This window comes from Geosmithia morbida (genome assembly GCF_012550715.1).
Source record: "Geosmithia morbida isolate 1262 chromosome Unknown scaffold_16, whole genome shotgun sequence".
Classification (NCBI taxonomy): domain Eukaryota; kingdom Fungi; phylum Ascomycota; class Sordariomycetes; order Hypocreales; family Bionectriaceae; genus Geosmithia; species Geosmithia morbida.
The window spans coordinates 115594-138638 of NW_023336203.1; the positions used below are offsets into that span (position 1 = coordinate 115594).

General features: G+C 51.0%; 9 protein-coding genes across 9 annotated transcripts; 5 read left to right on the forward strand and 4 right to left on the reverse strand.

Moving 5' to 3' along the window:
* Positions 1-3239: 3239 nt before the first annotated feature.
* GMORB2_3081 (enolase-phosphatase E1) lies at positions 3240-4347 on the forward strand (the record flags this gene model as incomplete). The annotated part of the gene is made up of 3 exons (XM_035465057.1): positions 3240-3285; positions 3418-3458; positions 3721-4347. 3 exons carry the CDS (start codon positions 3240-3242, stop codon positions 4345-4347), a joined length of 714 nt encoding a protein of 237 aa, XP_035318932.1.
* A 128-nt stretch (positions 4348-4475) lies between these two features.
* GMORB2_3082 (25S rRNA (adenine2142-N1)-methyltransferase) lies at positions 4476-5426 on the reverse strand (the record flags this gene model as incomplete). Its single annotated transcript, XM_035465058.1, has 1 exon — positions 4476-5426. The coding sequence occupies one exon, from the start codon at positions 5424-5426 to the stop codon at positions 4476-4478; it is 951 nt and encodes a 316-aa protein (XP_035318933.1).
* Positions 5427-5945: 519 nt separating this feature from the next.
* On the forward strand, positions 5946-6923 carry GMORB2_3083 (large subunit ribosomal protein L23Ae; the record flags this gene model as incomplete). Its single annotated transcript, XM_035465059.1, has 4 exons — positions 5946-5970; positions 6287-6342; positions 6460-6752; positions 6836-6923. The coding sequence occupies 4 exons, from the start codon at positions 5946-5948 to the stop codon at positions 6921-6923; spliced, it is 462 nt and encodes a 153-aa protein (XP_035318934.1).
* Positions 6924-7614: 691 nt separating this feature from the next.
* Positions 7615-7990, reverse strand: GMORB2_3084 (mitochondrial import inner membrane translocase subunit TIM8; the record flags this gene model as incomplete). The annotated part of the gene is made up of 2 exons (XM_035465060.1): positions 7615-7781; positions 7873-7990. The coding sequence occupies 2 exons, from the start codon at positions 7988-7990 to the stop codon at positions 7615-7617; spliced, it is 285 nt and encodes a 94-aa protein (XP_035318935.1).
* A 901-nt stretch (positions 7991-8891) lies between these two features.
* GMORB2_3085 (magnesium transporter) lies at positions 8892-10809 on the reverse strand (the record flags this gene model as incomplete). The annotated part of the gene is made up of 2 exons (XM_035465061.1): positions 8892-9471; positions 9542-10809. 2 exons carry the CDS (start codon positions 10807-10809, stop codon positions 8892-8894), a joined length of 1848 nt encoding a protein of 615 aa, XP_035318936.1.
* A 1550-nt stretch (positions 10810-12359) lies between these two features.
* On the forward strand, positions 12360-12809 carry GMORB2_3086 (uncharacterized protein; the record flags this gene model as incomplete). The annotated part of the gene is made up of 2 exons (XM_035465062.1): positions 12360-12410; positions 12642-12809. 2 exons carry the CDS (start codon positions 12360-12362, stop codon positions 12807-12809), a joined length of 219 nt encoding a protein of 72 aa, XP_035318937.1.
* Positions 12810-13051: 242 nt separating this feature from the next.
* Positions 13052-13592, reverse strand: GMORB2_3087 (RING-box protein 1; the record flags this gene model as incomplete). Its single annotated transcript, XM_035465063.1, has 4 exons — positions 13052-13150; positions 13238-13308; positions 13371-13449; positions 13506-13592. 4 exons carry the CDS (start codon positions 13590-13592, stop codon positions 13052-13054), a joined length of 336 nt encoding a protein of 111 aa, XP_035318938.1.
* A 1364-nt stretch (positions 13593-14956) lies between these two features.
* GMORB2_3088 (uncharacterized protein) lies at positions 14957-16365 on the forward strand (the record flags this gene model as incomplete). The annotated part of the gene is made up of 2 exons (XM_035465064.1): positions 14957-14983; positions 15106-16365. The coding sequence occupies 2 exons, from the start codon at positions 14957-14959 to the stop codon at positions 16363-16365; spliced, it is 1287 nt and encodes a 428-aa protein (XP_035318939.1).
* Positions 16366-17563: 1198 nt separating this feature from the next.
* Positions 17564-20911, forward strand: GMORB2_3089 (Tyrosyl-DNA phosphodiesterase; the record flags this gene model as incomplete). Its single annotated transcript, XM_035465065.1, has 9 exons — positions 17564-17764; positions 18083-18289; positions 18439-18654; positions 18750-18949; positions 19180-19264; positions 19398-19458; positions 19589-19740; positions 20153-20436; positions 20818-20911. The coding sequence occupies 9 exons, from the start codon at positions 17564-17566 to the stop codon at positions 20909-20911; spliced, it is 1500 nt and encodes a 499-aa protein (XP_035318940.1).
* Positions 20912-23045: the final 2134 nt, after the last annotated feature.

Genomic DNA, 23045 nt, shown 5'->3' on the forward strand with positions numbered 1-23045 from the left:
TACAGTTCCTACAGGTCACTACAGTACTGCTAGAGCCATCTACTCCGTACCTGTACGAGTAATATCAAGACTCCGTCCCCTCTGTAGCCATCTGCCGGCAGTGTTATCAGTCCGACGCAGCTGGCAGTCCCCACAAGTTATAACAGAACGGCGCCATGCCATCCGTGTGGAAGATTATCTACATAGCAGAGGCTAACACTGCAGTGCCAATATGTAATTCGACTCATGACCCGACGATCAATCTCCTGGGGTGGAGGACGGATAATATTAGCCCATTTGCTTGATGCTGTCCATCATCCATCAGCTTTTGCGTTATCATTAAGCTGAGAAACCTAACTGTTCACTGAAGTACGGTGCTTGTACTTGGGGGGCACTATGCTTATTCCGGCGACGGTAGGCTGTACTCGTCCTCATGGTAACCTGAATAGATCTGTTCGGAGTAATCTGTCCATATGGATAGTAAATAAACACAGAATATTGAACAATAACAAACAATAAAGACGCCATCAAATAATACGCCACCAGGTACTAGCACTTTGCCTCCAAAGAGGCAGCGCCATGCAAGTACTACAGCTTTCCACGAGGTTCCACCGGCTTTTCCGGGGGAAGAGGCGCTGAAGACAGGGCCTAGAGTCTACATGTGCACCACTCATCACTTCAGGGGCTTAAGGGAGGTAATAAACCGTAAACTCGTACTCGGAGAGCGATAGTTAATACTCCGCTCGGTTTGCTAAGCACTCGTAATAATAATTCTCCGTGAATCTGTCGGGCACTCGCACTCCGTCCTCTACGGCCTCGGTCAGTCACATCCATTTGTTATTGATACTACATGTATTGCTATTGTGAGTATCTACAGACTGCTCTCCAGCACGAGAGCTACGGGACGTACAGGCAAGGTAATACCCATCATAATTGCACTCGTGCCGACGAACAGCAGAAAATTATTATGACGGCGTGACCCTACAGTGCGAAATTTGGATGCCAAGTTCATCCAGTCGAGCCAGCCCATCACGACGTAATCATAATACTGGCATGAGCATGGTGTAGGTACCGTCGAACCTGAGACTCGAGAGCGAGCACTGGTGCCACTGGCAGTATTACCAGTATAGTGGAGCATCGTAGTACCTGTTATTTCTGTGATTACGACGTAATCCTACTTGCTCCTGCTGGAAACTTGCCCCAGTCCACTCTGATGATCCCGCACACCGCCATGTACCTCGAGCCAATGTCTCCACGCCACCGTCCCTACGTCCCGTTGGTACATGACCACGAGGTCTCCCCCAGCTGTCCCTCGTGCACGTATTCCTACCTGACATAACCCGATCGATGGTGCGAGAGCGGCGACAATGAGCAGGTATGAGTCCTCAGTATGTCCGGAAGGGAGTCATAGTGGTGCGAGTACGGAGAACGGAGAGTATCAACAAACAACGATGACCACGCAAGGCGATGCCATCAACCTATGGTCGATGGCTCTCCCTCTCATCTCATCTCGTCTACTCCTACTACGACGTATTGTCACTACGACGTATTGCTCGTATGAGCACCATTATCGCAGAGCAGTAGCAATAGCAATATGCCCGTCATTGTCGATCCTCATTGGATCGTATAGCGTAAGGTGGCTTATAGACTACGACGGGTCGTTCTTGTATAGACGTTGCACTACCACCAAGATAAGGAAAATAATACGACGAGCATGGAACCTTCCTCACAATAGTCGAGGATGCCTCTCTGGTTTGTTACCAACAAACAAACAAACAAACAAAAAAAAAAAAAAAAAAAGGTACTCGCCGTCTCCGTCATTGCTATAAATGTTTCACCACGAACCCATGTTTCGTGCCAAGGGTCAACACGGCAACCTTCCATGTCGCAAGCCCTGTATCATCCTCCCGTACTCGCTCGCGCCACGCCCTCAAGAACATAATGGCGTCACAGCGTCTCTAGTCAGGGGGTATTACCTACTCTACCAACTCTACAAACTATCATTGCGGGTGGTTCTCCATCTTCTCTCCCTCTCTTTTTCAACGTCTCTCATTTCACGACGTCACCTGTTCTCGGCCATGTCTCAATCCCCCTCACGAGGGGAACGTGGCCTTCCAATTGCCTTTACAATTTACCAGAAACCACTCCGTAGTGGACGACAAGGTCTGTATGAATTACCATTGTTTCGTCTTTTATTTTTCTAATGATACTGCCCGTCGCAATAACTAGAGTAAACACTTGCAACAGCATGAATTTTACGAATGGATCCGACCAGGAGCACGTAGGTGCATAATGCCATGCACGATAAGGAGAAGAGGGTCTTGAATGGTGGTGCTACTGCCGCTGCATCACCAAGCGGGGCACCCGAATAACTGTGGATGTTTTATCGCACAGAAAACGATCGAAGTGGGCAGCTTTCTGGGTCGACTCTGTTTAGGATCCGGGGATTGCAGTATGCAAGTCTTAAGGGCTTTTTTTCACCTTGCAATGTACGAATAGTATGTAATGAGTGCAGGCGTGTTTTGGCCTCCTTTTCTTCTTTCTCTCCGTTTGTTTTCCTTTCGATCTTTGACCTGCTAAACACTTCCAGATAATAATACCTACAGGTTCGGAAACTACATTAGAACTGCTCACTCTTACTTTCCATTTTATATTACTATGGACGTGTTAATACTGAGTATCTGTACGGAGTAGTGACCACAAATATGTTCGCGTTTCTAGACCGCTTTATCCCAACCCCCCTAACCAACCCTCTTCACACCCCAAAAAAAGGAAGGGCCAAAGCAGAAACCCAACCTCCCACATCGCATTTACACCCAAAACAAGAGCCAGAACGACAGACACACACTCTCTCGGATACGCTTTTTGATTCCCCGCTCTCCCTTTCATCCCACCCCTAGGTCGTGCTACTCCCTCTGTGCAACGTGACTTGTATTGCAGAGTACTCGTATGTATTCTTGGTAACCTAGCACACACGGCTACAGGCCCTTCAACCCCATATGTTCTGCGATGGTCATGGACGAATCGATTCGATCCAATAAATGCCCCCACACACACACTTGGACATGCACACACTGCTCCGAGAAGTAATGATGGAGTACATTGACGCCTAACGACAAAACAGGAAGAGACAAAATATTTTTCCTCGTTGGTCGCAAAGGAAGCAGAGAGAAAAAAGAGACACAACCACACGCGTCTGTCTTCCCACGTCCTCACCGCCTCGAGGCTCATACGACGAATACGCACATGATTTGCCCGACATGGTTGCCGGCTTTGCAGAGTTTGATGTCCTGCTCCTCGATATTGGTGAGAGAGCCTATTACCACTTGTTTGTCGAAGAAAACAAAAGAGGGAAGGAGGAGAGCTTATCTGCATGGCAATGATCTGTCTGTTTGTTGAGAGAGCATCCGTAAAGCTGACGATGAGGCACTTCTGTAGAGGGTACAGTATGCCCAATCTCCTTTGTCAAGGATGTCTTGGTAAGGCCTCCTCATTCCTCCGTCACAATGCGCATGCACCGGCTTCAGAGCGAGAGGAGACGAATAGAAAGAGTGTGGACGTCATGCCCATCTGCTGCACCTGTCCGTCCATTCGTCCAGCCTCCTCTCCCCTCTTTGGGTTCTGGTGGCAAAGGATATCCGTCATGTTCCACATATCATACATGAGATATGTCGTGTGTTCCTGCTTTGGCTAACTTCTCGGATCGTCGACACATTTGTTTCCTCTCCCCTCTTCCGTTAGTTCCCTTATGCTCTCGATTCTCTGCCCAAGGTGCTCGATGAGCAATGGGACGATGTCGAATTCAAGCCATACCGGGACGCCTTCCCCGAGGAGTATCGCGACTCGCGCGACGCCCTCGAGGCCCACGTCCGCGACCTAGTGGCTGGCGACGTCAAGATTGCCTACCTTAAGGGCCTGCAGGGCTACCTGTGGGAGCATGGCTACCAGTCGGGTGAGATCAAGGCGCCCCTGTTCCCCGACGTCGCCCCCTTCATAGCCCAGACGCACGCCGCTGGTAAGAGGGTCGTCATCTACTCGTCCGGCTCCGTCCCCGCCCAGAAGCTCCTCTTTGGCCACATCGACGCTGACCCATCGGACCTGACCCCCCTCATCTCCGACTGGTTCGACACTGTCAACGCCGGGCCGAAGACCAAGCCCGCCAGCTACAAGACTATCCTCTCCAAGTACCCGGATACCCGTCCAGAGCAGTGGCTCTTCCTTAGCGATAACATGGCCGAAGTTGACGCCGCTCTGACTGCCGGCATGAGGAGTCTGCCAGTCTCGCGACCGGGAAACACCCCCTTACCCGACCAGCACCCTCTCTCTGCGCTTGCCCTCACTACCTTCGAGGCGAACGAGGGGCCGTAGCACTCACTGTATGGGATTTTGAGAGAGAAACAAAGAAGGGGGTAAAGAGCAAGAACTATGATACAAAAAATAATTTAACATTATACTATTATTAGTGGGGAAAAAAATATTATTACAATGCCCCCGTCCTAAGGACCCTTTAAATTGTTCAACACAATGGCAAAGTTGTTCCTCGTCCTCCCCGGATTCACCTCCTTCTTGGTAAACTTCGCTGTGGGATCGTACTTTCCTAGCTCCCTCCTCCAGAGACTATAAGTGAGCTTCTGCGTTATCTTTCCCGCCAACTTAATGTAGCCCAGCGCCTTCATTATATCCTCAAACTTCTTCTCGGTCATGTACCGCGAATTCTCAAGACAACTGCGCGGCAGGACCATGAAGAGGGAGGGAAAGAAGTCTACCGCGGTGTCGCCGCCGCTACTACGACTATCCGTATTCAGCATGTTGTCGGGTGAGCCTCGTTCCTTTGCCTCATGGAGAAAGTCCAGTGTACGCCTGAGCATGTGCCCCCGGCCCGCTGCATCGGGGACAAAGTTGACGACGAGGCTAAGGGAGATAATGTCAAATCTTTCCGAAGCGTCACGCGGAAGAGGCCTCTGCATGAAATCCTGCTGCTGTATGCCCGGTTCCTGGCTGTTGAGATCGATATGGACCACATCGAAGATGCCGGACGTAGAGCAGGCGTTGCACGTGCTCAGCGATCCAACCTCAAGCATCCTCAACCTCGGCGATGATCGGTCCGACGCCTCCCCTGCTGTTTGGCCCTGGAGTAGCTTGCGAGGAGCGGGCAGCCACCCGAGTAGCACTCGTGATGTGTCACCCCCACGGTCGTGCGATTGGCCTTGCAGGCTGGCTTTCTGGTAGTGGTCTATCCCTCCAAATTTTGTAATCTCCTTCTCCATCAAGGCCTCCTCGACTTTATCACCCCGCGCGGCGGCCTGGAGCCGTCGCTTTTCCAGCTGATGGTGGTTGTTGATCAGGGCTCTACTGGTCTTGCGCGTCATGGAAGGGCGTGATGACTTGGCTAGCGGGGGGCGCCCAGCCTTGAGGCTCCTAAGCGTGGTCTTTTTTGAGGATCCCATTTCTTGGACCGGTGATGCTGGCAAAGAATATGTTCGCAAGAATCTTCTTGCCATTGATCGATGTGAAACGTTTTTGGAGGTCGTAACCAACCACTTCAGTACGTATCGATACGGAGTTTCATTGTGTTGTCGACGTTATTCTGGGTAGTATTACCAAGATATATAATGAGGACTCGTGGGATTCATTCGCTCATATGAGTTCAAAATGCCCCAATCAAGCTATGTATGTAGTCAAGAACTTACATGAGACTAACGACCGGTCGTCAGTGAGAGCGAAGATCCAGCGATTGAACCGTAGGCTTTATCACCACGTGACCTATATGAAGTTCCCCAAAACTGTCCAATAACACAGCTTGACATCCCAGCAGCCCTAATCGAAAAAAAAAAATGCCCACCCACACCCCCAATCGTCGCTCTTTTTTACTGTTTCGAACCTCGTGAATTTCCTCCTCATCCCCCGACGACTAACCACCAACAGCACAACGATTACCCCCGTGCTCGACAACAAACACCGACATAATGGCCGGAAAGGATGCTAAGAAAGGTACGATATAATAAAATGAAGAGCAACTGCAAAAAGCCGACCCAGAGTTCGTGCATCCGTACCGCACCGTTTTCGCCCACCCGCCGCGCACATTTCTCGAACAACCGATGAGAACATACCCCACCGATTTCCTCTTTGGCCCTGGTCAGGAAAAGATATAAGAGTTGTGTGTGCAAAGGGGGTAGAGACAATGGAAGCGAGCGACGAGACAACGAATGGCGACTACGACAGCATCTACAGAATGCATCATGGCAGCAGCAGATTTTGCGAGTTCTGAAAAATAGGGCGATTGCTGATGCGTCTTTCTACAATGTAGCCGCCCCTAAGGGTACCAAGCAGGCCAACGCTGCCGCCAAGGCCGCTCTCAAGGGCGTAGGTTCTTTTCTTTATCTCCTCCTTTCCCTTATTCGAGTCAACTCGTGGTCGGAGACAATGTGTGAAGAGAGTAGCGGGGAGAAGAAGTACTAACCGGAGTGTCCATCGCAAAAGTCCAACTCGCAGAAGTCTCGGAAGATCCGCCTGACTACCTCGTTCCACCGCCCCAAGACTCTGGTTACGGCCCGTAACCCCAAGTTCCCCCGCAAGTCGATCCCTCACCTGCCTCGTCTCGATGAGCACAAGATCGTCGTCCACCCTCTCAACACCGAGAGTGCCATGAAGAAAATGGAGGAGCACAACACTCTCGTGTTCATCGTCGACATCAAGTCCAACAAGGCCCAGATCAAGCAGGCTCTCAAGAAGCTCTACGATATCGACACCCTTAAGATCAACACTCTCATTCGGTATGGTCATCCTCAATCCCCAACACTCGCTCACAGAGCAAGACTAAGGGATGCATGTGTGACTAACATGATCCGAACCACAGCCCTGACGGTACCAAGAAGGCCTACGCCCGCCTCACTCCCGATGTCGACGCCCTCGACATTGCCGCCAACAAACTGTCCCTGGTCTAAATATGATTTTTGTCTAAAGGGGGCAAAATCTTGTTTGTTACGAGTGTGTATTCGGGTCGGTCAGGGTCTTTGGCTTCAAAAAGAAAAAAAGCATGGGGCATCGGAAATGCAAAAACACAGAAAGGCGCACTAGAGCTTGTCATTTTTTGAGAGATAAGAAAAAACATTTTGATGAAATCCAAAAGACACCAGCCGCTGCGGGTATTCCGACAGTATAAAACTTGTACCCGAACGTACTACAACCCCTAAGCGATGTCAACCATGAAATGAATCATCACCACTACTTTGTAATGATTTGTAACTAGATGCACATACCTTCGTACTGTGCATTGGCTACTCTTCCTAGATAGGTCACTTAGCAATACACACAGCACAAGGTACACATATTCAAACAGGGTAATAGTAGTAGTTACAGGATTAAGCCATGTCTCCTACATCTCCGTGGCATCTATCGTATAAATACACCGGGGAGAGTGGAGGGAAATCCGAAAGAAAAAAATATTCCCCCTTGCGCCGACTCTCACCCTCTATGATGAAACAAGTTTTCTTTTGCTCCATCTTTCCTTCTCGTCCATCCGTGACTTCTTTTTTACATGTTGATTTTGTTATTGTAATAATGGCCCTATTCCTTATTTTCAGATATCGGTCCCTAAGAAAGAGGAGTTGGTGAATTCCTCGGCCCTGTAATCTTTTAACCGCTGCGCATCGAGTTGAGGTGCTTAACAGTAAGGAAATTGAGGTCCATGAACCGATTCACACAGTTGGCCAGGCATCCCTCCTCGTTCTTGTCGAGCTTGGCGCCGTTGATGCTGCCGGGGACGCACTTTGTCCAGCAGATCTGGGTGAGCTGGTGAGTCTCTGTGCGCAATTGGGTTAATCGGTGAAAGGGAAGAGGTCTCCGTAAAGTCGAGTGAGTAGGAAATATGGGAGGGGAAGAGGGAGATCATACGGGACTGGATCTGTGAACGCTGCTGCTGGTTGTTGAGGAACTGACGCAGCTCCTGCTTGTCCTGGTCGTTGAGCTTGTCCAGGTCGACGTTGTCGAGGGAAGACTGGGCAGTGTTCATATTGGTTGTATTGTGAGAATTGTCCTTTGAGGGAACAGAAAGATAGCACGACCTGGTGTTCGGAGGAATGGGAAGAGCTGAGTTGGCTGGAGAGGTTGTGTTGAAGGTCGGTCGGTTTCGATGATGCTCCTTCGCTGTCTCCTAGGGATCAAAAATGTCTGTCTTCCAAGATCCGCAAGGAGATCTGCAGCCAATCATGTGATTGTATTATGGAAGCTGACCTCAGCAAGCAGTTCAGTTACCCTGTAGTCCCATCTGGATTTCTTACGAGTGGTTTTGATTTCTTTAGTTGGAATAAATAGGCCTAATTAACACTTTTGAGTAGTGGGCAAGGATTGTGCAATGTTTGGTCATTTCCTTCTTCTTTTTGATATTGAAATCGTGCTTATATGGTGTTATACAATCTGATTGTGCACGCTTGAGACTATGTTCTTTCCTACTAGATATTTTGGTGTGGGCAGATATCGCGGCGAGCATCGTAGTATACAGCAACAAGAAACATGGGACAAAACGTAAATAAGTAGAGTGGACAGACAGCATATTGAGTACAGCGAGTCACTGTTAAAATGTATACAATTTCATCATACCAGTAGTTTACAAATCAACTAGACTTTAAAAATAATCCAACCAGATAATTCTATTTTCAAACGACATTTCTAGCGAAAAGGGGTAAACCATTAAAAAAAGAACGCCATGTCTGTGGAATATCCCAAATCATAGTAATGCAATGACTAGATGGCCCAATAAACCGTCAAACCAAAAAAATAAAGTAGGTGAAAAGAAGGGAATATTGCCCATATGTCAAAGAGATAGGATAGTAGCCTACAGCGCATGTCGCTCGACGAAAACATTGAACCTCCCTAGACAGGAAAACATAAGAAAAAGAGAAGAATGAAGTAGTTTAGATCCACTTGTAGCATCGAGCAATGGTAAAGATGATGGCGCAGACGGAGCACATGGCGGCAATGATACCGAAAAAGGGCCCCAGGCTGCCCGATTCGGCAAATGGGACGGGAACATTCATGCCAAAGACACCGCTGATGAGGTTGAGCGGTACGAGGATGGACGCGACCAAAGTGATCTTGCTGAGGACGCGGTTCGTGTCGGTGCCCTGGGAGATGGAGTTGATGGATAGTGTAGCCAGGTAGTTGCTGTGGGCGCGAGACAGGATCTTCTCAAAGTGGCCTAGATTGGTGGCCATGGTGACGACGTGGTCTTGGATGTCGCCCAGGTACATGCCAATGTCCATACGAGGGGTCACTTGGTAATTCTCGTTGCAGCGCTTGGTGAAGCCACGGAGCACGTCAGCCTTGCCACCCAGCAGGCGCAGGAGGGCCATGCAGTTCTTGCGCGCTTGGCCGATGGATCGAAGGAACTTGGCTGAGTCGTCGTCTCGCATGACAAACACCTCGTCCTCGATGGCGTCAGCCTCCAGCTCCAGCTGGTGAATGACGGGGCCGAACGTATCGACAATGTTGTCGCTAATAGATTTGGGTCAGCGTTACTTTGCCTTTCTTACCATTATATATCCCCGGAAAGATGGGGCCTTACATGAGAGCATAGCAGATCCAGTCGCTGCTGAGTGAAACATATTCCTTGAGGGCTGTGATGCGTTTGCGGACTTGTGAGGCGTGTGAGTTGGGGTGAAAGCTAAAGCTCAGGGTTCCCTCGCGGAAAACCACCACGTAAATATTGAAGGGCTCGTACTCCTTGCCATCGGGCTCCTCTACAACGTTGAAGGAGCGGAAGCAGGCAAAGTAGTACGAAGGGAACAGCTCAATCTTCTCTCGCGCCTCCTGGGTGATGATATCCTCAATGGTCAGGGGGTGGATGCCAAAAGCTTTGCAGATGCCCTGAACCTCCTCCTTGGTGCCCATGTTGCAGTTGAGCCACCAGACGCCGTCGACGTCGTCCTCGGGTAGCTCGAAGAGACCACGGAGATCCTCACCAGGGAGGACGAGATCGGCCATCTCGGCCGCGTGGATTGTCGACTCCCAGGCCGACGAGAAGAAGCTGAAGCGGTTGTTGTCCATGTGCGATTGCTGGGCCTTGGGCTTCTCGTGCTCTGTGTTGGTAGCCTTCTCCTGCAACACTGACTCGTCCGATGGCATCTCGAGGATATCGCCATCGTTGGTCGACACTTGGGTCCGGCGTGCCCCGGCGGACAGGGCCTGGAGGTCCTCAAAGGTACCCATCTGGCCGTCGTGGCTATCGACACGGCTCTCGACGCGGGCGGCCCGCTCGGCTTTCATGAAGTTCTCGAGGAAGTCAAAGTCGATGCGGAGCCGCAGTTTTCGGTGCTCATCCTGGAGAGGGAAGCAGACGTCCTCCTCGGCCGTTTTGTTGGTGATGACACTGCGGTTTTCCTTCTCAAGCGTTTGGGCCCAGCTCCGCTTGCTGCCACGGCTCGAGACGGATAGAGGCCGGCTGCGGCCTTCTTCGGTCTCGGGACCAGGCTCAGATAAGGACATTTCCCTCTCGCGGCGGCGGGCCGCGGCAAAGGCCTTGACCGAGTTTGGCGGGGAGAGCTTGACTCCCTCGTTGGTCGAGTTGAAGGTGGGCCGACGGGAACGCCTCTCCGAGAGTGGATCGACGCCTTCATCGTCATCAATGACGGCCTCCTCGAAGTCGCGAACGACTATCTCGGGATTAGTAGACTCTTGGTTGTTGACATGCCGAGGACCGTAGAGGCTGTCAAAGGTGCCGCGACGGGGTCTTTCAACCTTCTGTGACGAGGTCGAGTGATGACGGTGGTCGTCGAGCTCAGGAACCGGGGCATCGTAACTGGGGGAATCGATTATGTCTTCGTGGGTAGACATATTGGGCAATTGCTGCGATAGCGACTTGGAAGCTAGGTCTCGGGACATGCGGGGAATTCTTGAGGTCTTATTCGCAAGTCGCGTAGAAAAGCAAGTCGACAGTCTGTTGGTTATTTTTGTTTCTTCTTCTCTTCTTTTTGCGAGAGGGCAGAGGCAGAATCTTTCGTAGCGCTCCGTGAGCGTAAGCAAGTGGTGGAATTTAGTCAAGGGTCACCATATTCGAAAGTGTATATTTTTCAATGGGCTCTGTGCACCCGGCGCGGCAGAGGCGCGCCGAGTCTCTTTATCGTGTCAACGTGAAGACTGTGGCCTGGCGTGGTCCAGACTAGGCCGGAGTCTTGGAGAGAAAGGATGGTGTAGTGTCGAGGGCTTGTTGTGGGAGTAGGACCAGTTATGGGGGTCTCCTGACGACTCCGCTATAAACCCAGCAGCCTGGGCTAAGGAGCGAAGCGTAGTTTGTGTGGTTGATGGCGAGTCGAGCCAACTTGAAGGTTTTGATGGGGAATCCGGCTGACGGAGTATCCAAGCGGTGAGGGCGTCTCGCACTCCTTGAATGTAGTGCAAGGGCTCTCGGAAAGTGCGATGGGGATGTCGGACGGGGTGCACAAGGAGGTGGTGGTATTTTGACCAACGGTCGAGAGAGGGTGGCGATACGGGCGAATCAACAGGACTACCTCCGCGCGATCCGTGCAAAAAAATGGCTTGAATGGTACTCGTAAAGAGCTTCGAGAAAGAGTAAAGGAAGAAAGGACGAAAGATTCGTGAGATGAAAAGATGAAAAAGGGATAAAGATGAAAAACTTTGACCCTGTCCTAGTCTAGTTATTTCATAGCCATTAATACTGAGATAATGCCGCCGTAGTACGAGTACTTTATGTCAATAAGGCGGGACAAAATTTTGCATGTGGTCGGCGGTTACCTACCAATTTTGGTGCCTGTAAACCGTGGATTTCTAGTGGTTGGAGTCTACTGGAAGCGTATCCATGATCGCTGGACAGTGATAAGCCATGCGGCGCAGGTACTTATTTGGACGGTGGTGCATCACTGCTAAAGACCGTACTTAGCCCCATGTATTGCTTACATGCTCCCGTCTTCCGTCCATAGAAGCCCCAGAGGTCTTAAAGACCCTAGAAGGGGGGGGGGGGGTCGACAGTATTGCCGATTGCCATGATGGAGTCTGGACCAGTGGAAGCTTACTAGCTACAGCATTAATAAATAGAATGACAAGTTTATTATTATTCATGTGCGAAAGTCCATACTGTGCATACTGGCTATGCAGTACGGAGCAGGACACAGTGTGAATATCATAATTGTATGTCTCTACTCTTGACACATATTACTTACTCCGTACGGAGTACAGATTACATGTCCACACTCTACGAACACCACTACGATACGTGCCCGTATTGTATTGCAAGAGCCCGTATGCGCGCGACGTGTCCCAGCATCACTAACGAACCCCCCGTACGTTTTGCGAGACGTCGACAGCGTCGGCGCAATCTATCGACACAGATACTCATTCGAAAACGATACTAGACAACACAAGAAAGCATGGCCGACGAGCTTTTGGACAAGGTCCGCGACGTCGTGGAGGGGGAGATCGTACGGAAACCACCACCCTAATATATTGCTACCAGAATTAAGAAGCAGCACACTAAAGCTCGACAATGTCACAGGATTTCGACGGCCAAAGACGTAGTGAAGTTATCGGGACAGTTCTTCTCGCTTTGTCTGGAGTATGACACCATCCCTTTCAAAACAAAATGCGAAGAGAGAAACGGGGAGACAAAAAGACTGGTTCTTGGATTCAGCTAACACGGGGCCTATTGCTAGTTGCTGTCGCTCAACATCGGCTACGCCAAGCAAGATATCGTGCTGGCCATGTATATTGGTCTGGCGGGCACCGCCCTGACCTTCCTCGTTGTCGTACCGCCCTGGCCCTTTTTCAAGCGAAACCCGGTGAAATGGCTTCCTGCTGGATATGGGACGACCACATTATAGACGATGTCTTATGCGTGGTGTGGTGGATGATGGAGGAAGATAATAAACAACGACCATGAGAGCGAGCTATACATGATTATGAAGGGAAACGCTCTTCCCTCCCGCAACCGAAAAACTAAAACAACAAGAAAAGCCGCCGTGGAAATATGTTATGTGTGTCTACCAAAAACTCCAGAACCTTTTTGCGAAAAGGAAAATATAGCTGGGGGGGGGGGGGGGTGCATCTCGGGGACGCTTGTCATTTATCGGCCGTACTTTTGGAACTCCCAGTCGCGGTTGTCGAGCGGGCAGACGGATCGGGCCTTGAGCCAACGAGAAATGCAGTGGAAGTGAAAGGCGTGCTGGAAAAGAGAACAAAGGTTAGCTCAGCTGTAGAGAGAGTAGAGAGAGAAAGAGGATGGGAGCATGAGAGTAGAGAATATACTTACGTTGCAAATGCCCCACGCCACTGTGCATTCTTCACTGGTGGCTGAGGCCTGGTTCGCCTGGCACTCGATGCCTGTGTTTCCTTAGTGTTAGGGAGAATAAGAAGGAGTCGTAAGGTTTGGATATGTAACGTACACAGGTCCATGATGTGGTTACGGCAGATGGCGCAGTTGTCGACGACAATGTCCCAAGCCCAGAGGGCAACGGCATTCCACTATGGTCTGTCAGCTTGCAAGCCCAGAAGTCTGGATGCAAGGGAGATATGCCTACCTTCTTTACTTCAAACTTCTTCCTCGCCTCGACGGCGTCCGACTTCTTGGCGCCCGAGGGAGCGTCGCTCATCTCAACGTCAGCCATGGTGAGGGGAACCGTTGGGCGGGGGTGTCGGAAGAATAAAAGGGTACAGGTGTTGGCTGGGACGACCGGTGACAGGGAGCCGCACAGGTTGGTCGGTGTTATGGAGAAGTAGAGGAATAGAAGTGGGAAATCCTGTGCGGAATCAAGACGATGCGGTGCAAAGAGGTTGTTGAAAGCTGGCGGCGATCAAAGTGGTCCCACGGTGACGGGACCTTACGCACCGTTTGACCTTGACCTCGACCTCATAGCAGCTGGTTTTAGCGGTTTGGCCTGTTGGCAGGAAGCAACACTCCCGTCCCTTGATGGTCCGCTGCATACGCCGATAATATATGAAGCGATACAATTATGATGCTCTACCAGCTCTCATTGAATATCTATTACTGTTACTGTGCCGACTATTCATTATATTTCCTTGTCTGCCAAAAGATAACTTGGTGAAATTTCCAATCCAGTGTGTGGCTTAACCAAAATGCTGACTTAATAAGCTGTTTTCAACCGTGTGCACAGTGCCAGTGCACCAGCCACAACTATCAACTTCAAATCCCGCCTATCATCAACCGCAGACGCATTTACAGAGTGGTTATGTGTATGTATGTATGCGTATGCAGCTTCTTTTGGATTGGTGCCTGGCCAACCCACCGGTCAGCTGGGCAAAGTGAACCTCGTGCATTGACGTGGGTTGGGCTGACTGGTTTGTGACACATTAGGTGGCGATTGGTGCCTTGATAAGTCGACAGACCGTGGCGACCAAGGGAGGTCTTTATCTTGTCTTCGTCGGTCTCATTAATGCTCTCTCTCGTCCTTTGTTCTTTGCTAAGAGCAATGAGTACAATACTAGATGTTTTCTCATTTCAAAATAAGGAGCTAATAAAAAAGTTGTAGGGCAGCACACGGTGTTTATGCACAGTACACATGTATATCATGGCCCATCAAGCCACACAGTATCAAAAGACTGTGCAGGACAGTGCAAGGTCGGCGACCAACAGTGAAGCCACTCCAAAAGGTGATTGCCACCTGCCGCCCGCCGCATCGCCGTATTGCCCTTTCTCCTGCTGTTGCTACTGGCTGTTGTGATTGTCTTGCCTATTGCTACTGCTATCACTGTTGGCAGTTGGGAAGTCCTTGTTTGCTTTACCATTCTGCCTGGATCAGGTCTAAACAAGCTGACTGACGTCGGCCTGCGCCGTTATCCACCTTTGTTCCCCTACGTGCGAGGATCCCCATCCCCTCTTCCTCCGTTGGTCGTCTGCCAGCCGCCAGCCGCCAGCCGCCAACCTCTTCGGACTACTACTTTTCGTTGTTCGTGTTCGTTCCCTACAATCGACAAAGCCCATCCCACCTTTTTGTCGCAGAGCGCGCGCATCATGGTTGCTTCCATCACGCCGGTCCAAGTAAACTACCATCAGACATTATCTTTTCACGCTTCCTTGCTCTACCCAGCGCCACCAGCGCTCCAGACAGACAGACCTCCGGGCAACCATTATCATCGCCATCATCTTCTACGTTTTACTAGCACACGCAACGTCCTGCCGCCACCACCGCCAGAATGAGCGAGGAGCCATCGCCGGCTCAGCCAAAGCCGACGCCTAACCGCCGACGTCAGGGCAGGAATGGAGGCCGAAATGGAGCACAGAAATCTTACGCCTCAGAGAATGACGCGGGCCTCGTCAATGTCTCACGTCCCGACACCACCCCGCAGACACCCGACAAGAACAATCATGGCAATAATTCCAGACAGCGTCCCAGGACAAAGTCAGCTAGGAAAAATAATAACAATAACGTGGCAGCGTCAACGTCTCCCGAGCCGGACCAGCCAGCCATGAATTCTCATTATCGCAACACGCCGTCGCGATCTGTCGCTCCTGCCTCCGTCTCCAATGCCATTGCCTATGCCGGCGCTACCTTCCATGCTTCTCCCGCGCCCTCGGCCCTCCCTATGCCCAGCTTCGTCTCCAAAGGCTCCGTTACTCCTACAGAATCGCCCGCCTCCAAGGCAGCCGTCTACGGCGCCCATGGCCACCACCAGTCGTTCCCCCAGCAGCCGTCCCCGCCGGCTACCGACACAGATGTCCCTACTCCGCAGCGTCGCCTCACTGGCCTCGGTGCCAGTGATTCGCCCCTCGACTTCATGTTCAAGGCCCATCGCGAGGAAAAGGAGCGTCAGCGTTACAACGGTCCCAGTGGCCAGCAGCAGCAGCAGTCCGCTCCCCCCATGACCACCCCGTCATCTAATGAGTCTCCTTCTGTCTTGGCCGGTTTCCATAGAGGATCCATGTCGATGCCACATATGCGCCATCACGACCCATTCGCTAGGCAGGCGCACCATATGGGTGGCATAGACGACGACGAGCTTGGGCGTGACTACCGCCAGCAGCCAATGGGCCCTGCCTTCTCCACGCCCTACCGAGACCGCATCAAGGCTGCACGACCTAGTCAGAGCGGCCGCCCTGGGGGACAAGAGCAGAACAGTGCTTCCCCTTCTTCCGAGGACCCCTCCGAGGCCCTCAAGAGGTTCCTGTTTGGTGGAAACCTCCAGTCTTCGCCGGCGCCAGCCCCTGGCCGTCACATTAATCATGCCACGCTCCAGCGTGCCCCATTCCCAGCCGTCCATCAGTCCCCGCCTACTCGTGCCGCTAACCAAGGACCGCCGCCCGCACATTCAGCATCGCAGGGGGGCAACCTCCAGGCTATGGAGAACGACCTACGACGCATCCTTAGGCTGGACGCTGGGCCTCCTTCTGCCAATACCGAGCGGAGGTTGTTTATGCATTAGCTTGGCTGAAAGCGACTTGTCACCAGTTGCACACTCAGGCAGCAATCTCATCAAGATAACCACACCATCTCCTTTTCTTCCCATGAAATAATACCACACATCACCCTCCTTTTCAAATTTCTTTTATACATCTCATTCAACAACGACGCCAAACCAGACCAAATGCGACGAATGCCCTTGTCCGCTGCAAAGAAGCGTCTTTTCTTCTGTTTCAGTAATCATTCATTTATATATAAAGCGACAACACCTCCTTCGTACCTACAGCTGCACCCCGAATGATTTATGGTGCTTCTTATATTTTGCAACATGGACTGGGGAACAGCGTTTGGAAGACCATCGAGGGAGACGTCAGGAGTAGGGTAACTGGTACTATCTTATGTCTGTTGATATCCTTTCCTCTTGGCTTTTTAGCGTCTGAAAGAATTACTTCCTTCCTTTCTTTTCTCTATTTCCCTTTTTCTGCTTTATACTTGTTTTTGTTGCTTTGCTTTCTGTTATATGGGTGCATTTGGGAGCCCTGGAATATGGAGCTTGATGGGAGGCCTGGCAAGCGTACTGGTTTGGGCTGGAGGGGTTTGTTTTTTTCCCCTCCAAGTGCCTTTTTTAGTTAGAAACACTTTTTGGAGAATCGGGTGACCGGGCGATGGATACCGTCCTTTGTCCTCGCTTAGAGGAGATATTCTGTGCTTGCGCGTTTAACATGGCCTTGCCGCGCAATAATACTTAAGCTCAATTTACCACTTATCCATCTTCTCCATCTGAAATACTTTTGCCACTTCGATGCTAATCATTTAGATTTAACTACGATGGATGATTTGCTCGATTCTTGGAAGCAGAGAGCATATTAATCAATGACATAGAACATTCCTGGAGTGCTAGAAATGTACCCGCCGGGAGTGCGGGTGAGAGGTGAATAACGTAGGTCACCCAATATCAGGTCGGCCATGTTTGTCCCTCTCCTCGCCAAAAGCTTGCCCCGCCAAAAGTGAGCACGCCCCTACACCCCTGCTTGGAGACACGTGAGAGCGCGTGCGTCCTGACGTCGGACGTGTGTCGTCACGTCTTCCATTTCAGAGTCCGCAATGTTTCATTTCTAGAATCTCCGACTCCCTGTTCTACGTGCTTTGCAAAAAGTGAAAGAGCAGAGAGGCCAAAGTCCACCCAACATTCAGGATAGAGCCCTAAGCAAGCAGAAAATATGGCTGGCCAAGACGTGCCCGAGCTGTCTAGCGACGCTGACGACGATGAGGCTCTACGGTACGCCATTGCCCTGTCCCTCCAGGATGAACAGGGGGCTCCGCAGGATGCACCGGATAAGAGTAAAGTGACAGAGATATCGGAGGACAAGAAGTCGACAGGGGACCTGCCCGGAGCAAACACGACTACGTTTGGATCTCTGGTCCTGGACCGCAAAGCCATGGAGGAGCAACGACTCAAGAGACTGGCGGCCAAAAGACCCTGGACTGCAGACGACGACGACGACGACGAGGTAGTCGAAGTAGGACCCCCGGCAGCAAAGAGGGCAGCATTAGCTGTAGAAGCAGCGGCAGCAGTAACGGCAGCAGCAGCAACATCAAATAAGACAACGGCTGCGAAAATCAAGGCAGAAGTGCCAGCAGGAGGGGGAGGAGGAGGAGGAGAAGCAACAGCAAGGATGAGTACAGAACGGGTTGTGAGCACATGGTCATCGACGGCCAAGCGGGGATCGCTCATGCAGTTTCGCGACGGTGCCGTCAAGAAGACGTGGGCCTACGGGTACCCCAGGACAGAGGACGACATCAAGATCGAGGAGGTGCTGCAGAGAGACCAGCTGGAGCTGGCTGTCCTGTCGTCCTTCCAGTGGGACGACGAATGGCTCATGTCCAAGGTGGACATGCTGAGGACCAGGCTACTCCTTGTAGCATATGCAGCGGACCAGGACCAGGTACGTACACTTGAAATGCAGACATCCCAAGGGAAGGGGGGGGGGGGAACGCACCCTTCATTAACTTAACGGGGAGGGGGGGATGCAACCAAATTCCCCCCACCCCTCTGATGCAAGAGGCTACTGACTGACATGCGCTTCATCGAAAGAAAACCGCCATGCAAGCCAACGCCCCGCCAAACGTGCGTTTTTGCTTCCCGCCCATGAGCGGGCGTGGAGCCATGCATTCCAAGCTGCAACTTCTCAAGTATCCTGGTAGTCTGCGAATCGTGGTGCCTACGGGTAACCTGGTGTCCTATGACTGGGGAGAGACGGGGGTCATGGAGAACGTTGGTTTAATTTCCTCTCCTGGTCTTCATCTGCTCGTGAGAGGGGGGGTTACCGGATCCCTCCCCCCACCCCCAACAAGTTAGAGTGACAGAAAGAAGACATGAGCTGATGAGTCAATCCTTCCATATAGATGGTGTTTTTAATCGACCTACCCCTTTTGTCCGAGACCAGCCACAAGAATCGTGAGCAGCAACAGCAGCAGCAACCGACAGGCTTTTTCACCGAGCTGAGCCGGTTCCTGCGCGCTGCGGGTATAGATGACAACATGATACAGAGTCTCTCGCGCTACGACTTTACACGGACGGCCAATCTAGGCTTTGTATACACCATGTATGTGACTTTGGATGGCCGATGATACAAAAGAAGATCCAGCGGAGAGACATTCAACGGAGCTGACCACCACCATCAGACCAGGCAGTCACACGGACGAGCTGCGGAGAAGGACAGGTCAGTACATGTTAGCGTCGGGTTTACGTTGCATTGCGTGTGAGCTGCAACACACGCCGATGTCATCTCCCTTCTCCTACGGACCGGATGGGAATAGTAGCTGAGGCTGTTAGCGTTGTAGGCTACTGTGGGCTTGGAGACACTGTGGCTGTACTTGGGCTGGCCACTAGTACTGGCGCCGTCGACGTCGACATTGTGGTATGTTCTCTCTCCTTCTGTCTCGAAGAGGCGCGCGGGGGGGTTGGTCGATAGGGCCGGGACACTTGTTAGTGTACGGAGCATGTTCTAGTATTGTCGTACTGGAGGCGACTGACATACGATACAATTGCAGGCTGCTTCGTTGGGGTCCATCAACCGGGACCTCATTGGGGCCATATATAACGCATGTCAAGGTATGTCTAAAAGGACTTCCCCGCTGCTTTTTCTTTTTGACTGGCTACTGGCCTCTATAGAGAATGACCTTCAATCCTTTTTTTTGTGTGTGTATGTGTGTGTGAACGTGTTAACGCCAGAGGGAAATAGGAGATAATGGCATGAAGGAGTATAACGAGAGGACATCTCGAAAGAGGGGACAGAAAATGCCGGCAGACGTGCTACCCCAGCAACTACAGGATCACGTTCGAATCTACTTCCCGGCCGAAACAACCGTGGCCAAAAGCCGAGGCGGAAGAGGAGTGAGTTGTCCGGCCCCCAAACACCAAAGCCATGAGAGTGCTCGTAATCGACATACGAGGAAGCGAGGGTCATATACAGAGAGTACGAGGCCACGAGCCCACAAGGGTAAGGAGAGGGAGTCATACTGGCGTCGGCGGCGGCGGGTCTTGCTCGCCCCCCCCGCCCCCCTCTACTTTGTTGACCCTCCTACTTTCTCTGTCTACTTAAACGAGTATTACGGAGCACGGTATACGCAACAGCAAGTGCTATGGCGTACTGCTACATGGAGAGCATCCATACCGTGCACTCCGTGAGCTGCTAGTAGTGTCTAGTCCTATAGTACTATAGTGCCATGGTCCATGGATGGGATAGGCGGACTTGTGTTGGGGATGGCGCGCGCTAACCAGGAGATGGCCTTCTCTTTTCCTCTAGGCTGCGGGCACGATTTGCGTGCACGCCAGGTGGTGGCGATCACCTAGCTTCCCCACCGGTCTGGTACGGGATTGCGAGAATGTCCGGGACGGACTATTGCTGCACTCTAAGATGATGTTTGTCCGTCCGTCGTCGTCATCGTCGTCGTCGTCGTTCTTCTCGGCAGACCCCGGACCCACCTCAGATGACGGCGCTGGCGGCGGCAGCGGTACCAATAGTGCATCATCAGGGGGCAAGAAGGCTTGGGCATACGTGGGGAGCGCCAATCTATCTGAAAGCGCATGGTACGTTGCAGTTGGGTTCCATTTTAGTTTTTCTTTCCCTCTCTTTTTTATTACTCTGCGTTATACATTCGAGGGCCTGGAAGAAGGGGGGGGGGAGGAATGCTTGCGTGGCAGGTCCGCAAGCGTGTCATGCGTTCCTCTCTCTTGCGAGGATGGGCAGCAGTGGGAGAAGAAGAAGACGGAAAAGAATAAGAAGAGGGAGAGCGAGAGACAAGCGACATAAAAACAAGAGACTCAGAACGCTAACAACTTGACATAGGGGTCGTCTGGTCAAGGATAGTAAGACGGGAAAGCCGAAGATGAGCTGCCGCAACTGGGAGTGTGGGGTGGTGATTCCAATTGGCCCCGTCCGCACAGATGGTTCTGTCAATAGCTCTGCAGGACAAGACTGGACGAGCACGTTTACAAGAGGTGGTGTGCCGGTGCCGGTGCCTGTGCCGATGAGAGTCCCTGGAAGACAATATGGGCCGGATGAGGAGCCATGGTTTTACGCGGGAAAGAGCTGAAGATCTTCATCGGAGAGAGGAACGTCCCGTACTGCTTTTCTTCTACTGCCGTCATATATTACTTCTCTCTCTCTTCTCCCCTACTGCGTACGTGATGGTGATGCCAAGAAGTGACGCTTCCGGCAGACGGCATAGAAACACACACATACCAAGACTGTACTCAACACAGGAAGGCTTTTAAGAAAAACAAAAAGGCATACTCGCACTGACTGTTGATATGGATTAAGCATCCTTTAGCTTTTTTTTTAAAAAAAAGCAATTTGTCCTCATCGAGAGCTATCAATGTCCTCTCCTCCTTGATCGTCAAGATATACGTGTATCCGTACCTACATTCATAAAGGTACAGAATACAGCGGTCCCGGATCAACACCCGTCAACGTTTTACTGGGGGAGGGAGGTGAATCACGAGGGTGGCATGGGCATTGCGGCGAGGATGTCTCACTAGACAGGGCCCTCCCGTCCCCCATGGCCAAAACGAAATTATTTCTCCCAAAGCCTGATTTTGGCTGGATGGAAAGCATCTGAACAAGTCTATCTGTCTCTTTCCAAATTCTTGAGAGGGCCATTTTATTACAAGGGCAATAGGGAGAGGCAAGAAAAGAAGCCTGGGTGATCCCTGTGAAGAGCATTCCGAGCCTAACTTTCGTTTTCCCAGGTAACCCATATAAAACACGGTAATTGATACTACATACAGAGGAGTAATACCGCACGTGTTGATGATAGCTTGTGCGTGTGTGCGTGTGTGTTTGGTTTAGGACAACAACGAACAGGATCAACATAGTAGGTGGGAGAAGAAGAGTTTGAAAAATGTCCCTTCTTTTTTCCCTCAAAGATGTGTAATAGATGATCTACTGTGAGGGGAATTGCATAATCCCCAGTTCTTGACTGTTGAGAGCTGGTAAGGCTACAGCCTACAGCCTATAGCCTACGAAAAAAAGAAAAAGGATCTACCGCGGAGAAAAAAGGCCGATCCGAGATCCGCATTAAGCTGATCTTGGCAAAAATGATCATCATCTTGGCGCGACCGGGTCTTTGCCTCTTCTGAAATCCGATCCTTTCCATTCTACGAGTACGAGAGTAACCCCGTAGAAGTAATTAGGTAATCGAGTATCTGTTGACTAGTGATTCGCATCTAATGCCTTTCCTGACACGTCTGATTGAAAAGGGCTCTGGATTGAAAAACGCTTGCGTGCACCATGATGGTGATCATTACTGCTTACAAAAATTAACAAGTGAGAACACTGGTACGGCAAACCTGGCCTCCTCAAAAAGACTTGTTCCGGAATTGGTTTGTGGATGGAGGAATGTATAGTTACCTGTTTGAGAGAATTGGTGAAGGAGTCTGATCTGTTACACAAGTCCGACTTCATCGATATCGTGATGGACAAACACACACGCACACACACACACACACACACACACGCACACACACACACGCACACACACACTCTCTCTATCTCTCATCATTTTCTAATGTATTTCGATGATACAGGGATGAAACTAGAGAGACGGAGAACTAACAAGACAAGGTTGGTTGGTGTCCTCGACATGGACGGGAGGGTGAGGGAGGCTGGCACTTGCCACTAAGCTTCAAGGCCCCTCCTTTTTCTCTCGCGGACATGGCCGTTTCTTGGCAAAGAAGAGAGGGAACCGAAAAGACTGATAGAGAAACAGGCCTTACTCTGGCGAGTACGGTTGTGTGTGTGTGTGTGGACTAACGAAAAAAAAAAGACCCAAAAAATAAAGGAAAAAAAACTAGTAATAGCAGTGCTAAGGCTTGAGAAGGGAAACTAGTACGTTGTAAGTAATAAAGGAGAGGGAGACCCGCCATTTAGTATGGCAGGGCAGTGAAGCAAAATGATACCAGGAAAGAGAACGGTGCCTTGCAGAAACTTGGCGTTCTTTTCTCCCTCTTTGCGGTTGGTTGATAAGGGGATGGTGGGAAGAAGAGAGAGAGGTCATGTGTATCGTGTAGTGATGGAGTGGCGTTTCCTTCACACGGGACCCATTACAGCTTACAAATAACAGCACGATGTAGTAGTTGTGGATGGATCATAATTGATTGGATATAGAGAAGGTGGGTGAGAGAGGGAGATACAAATA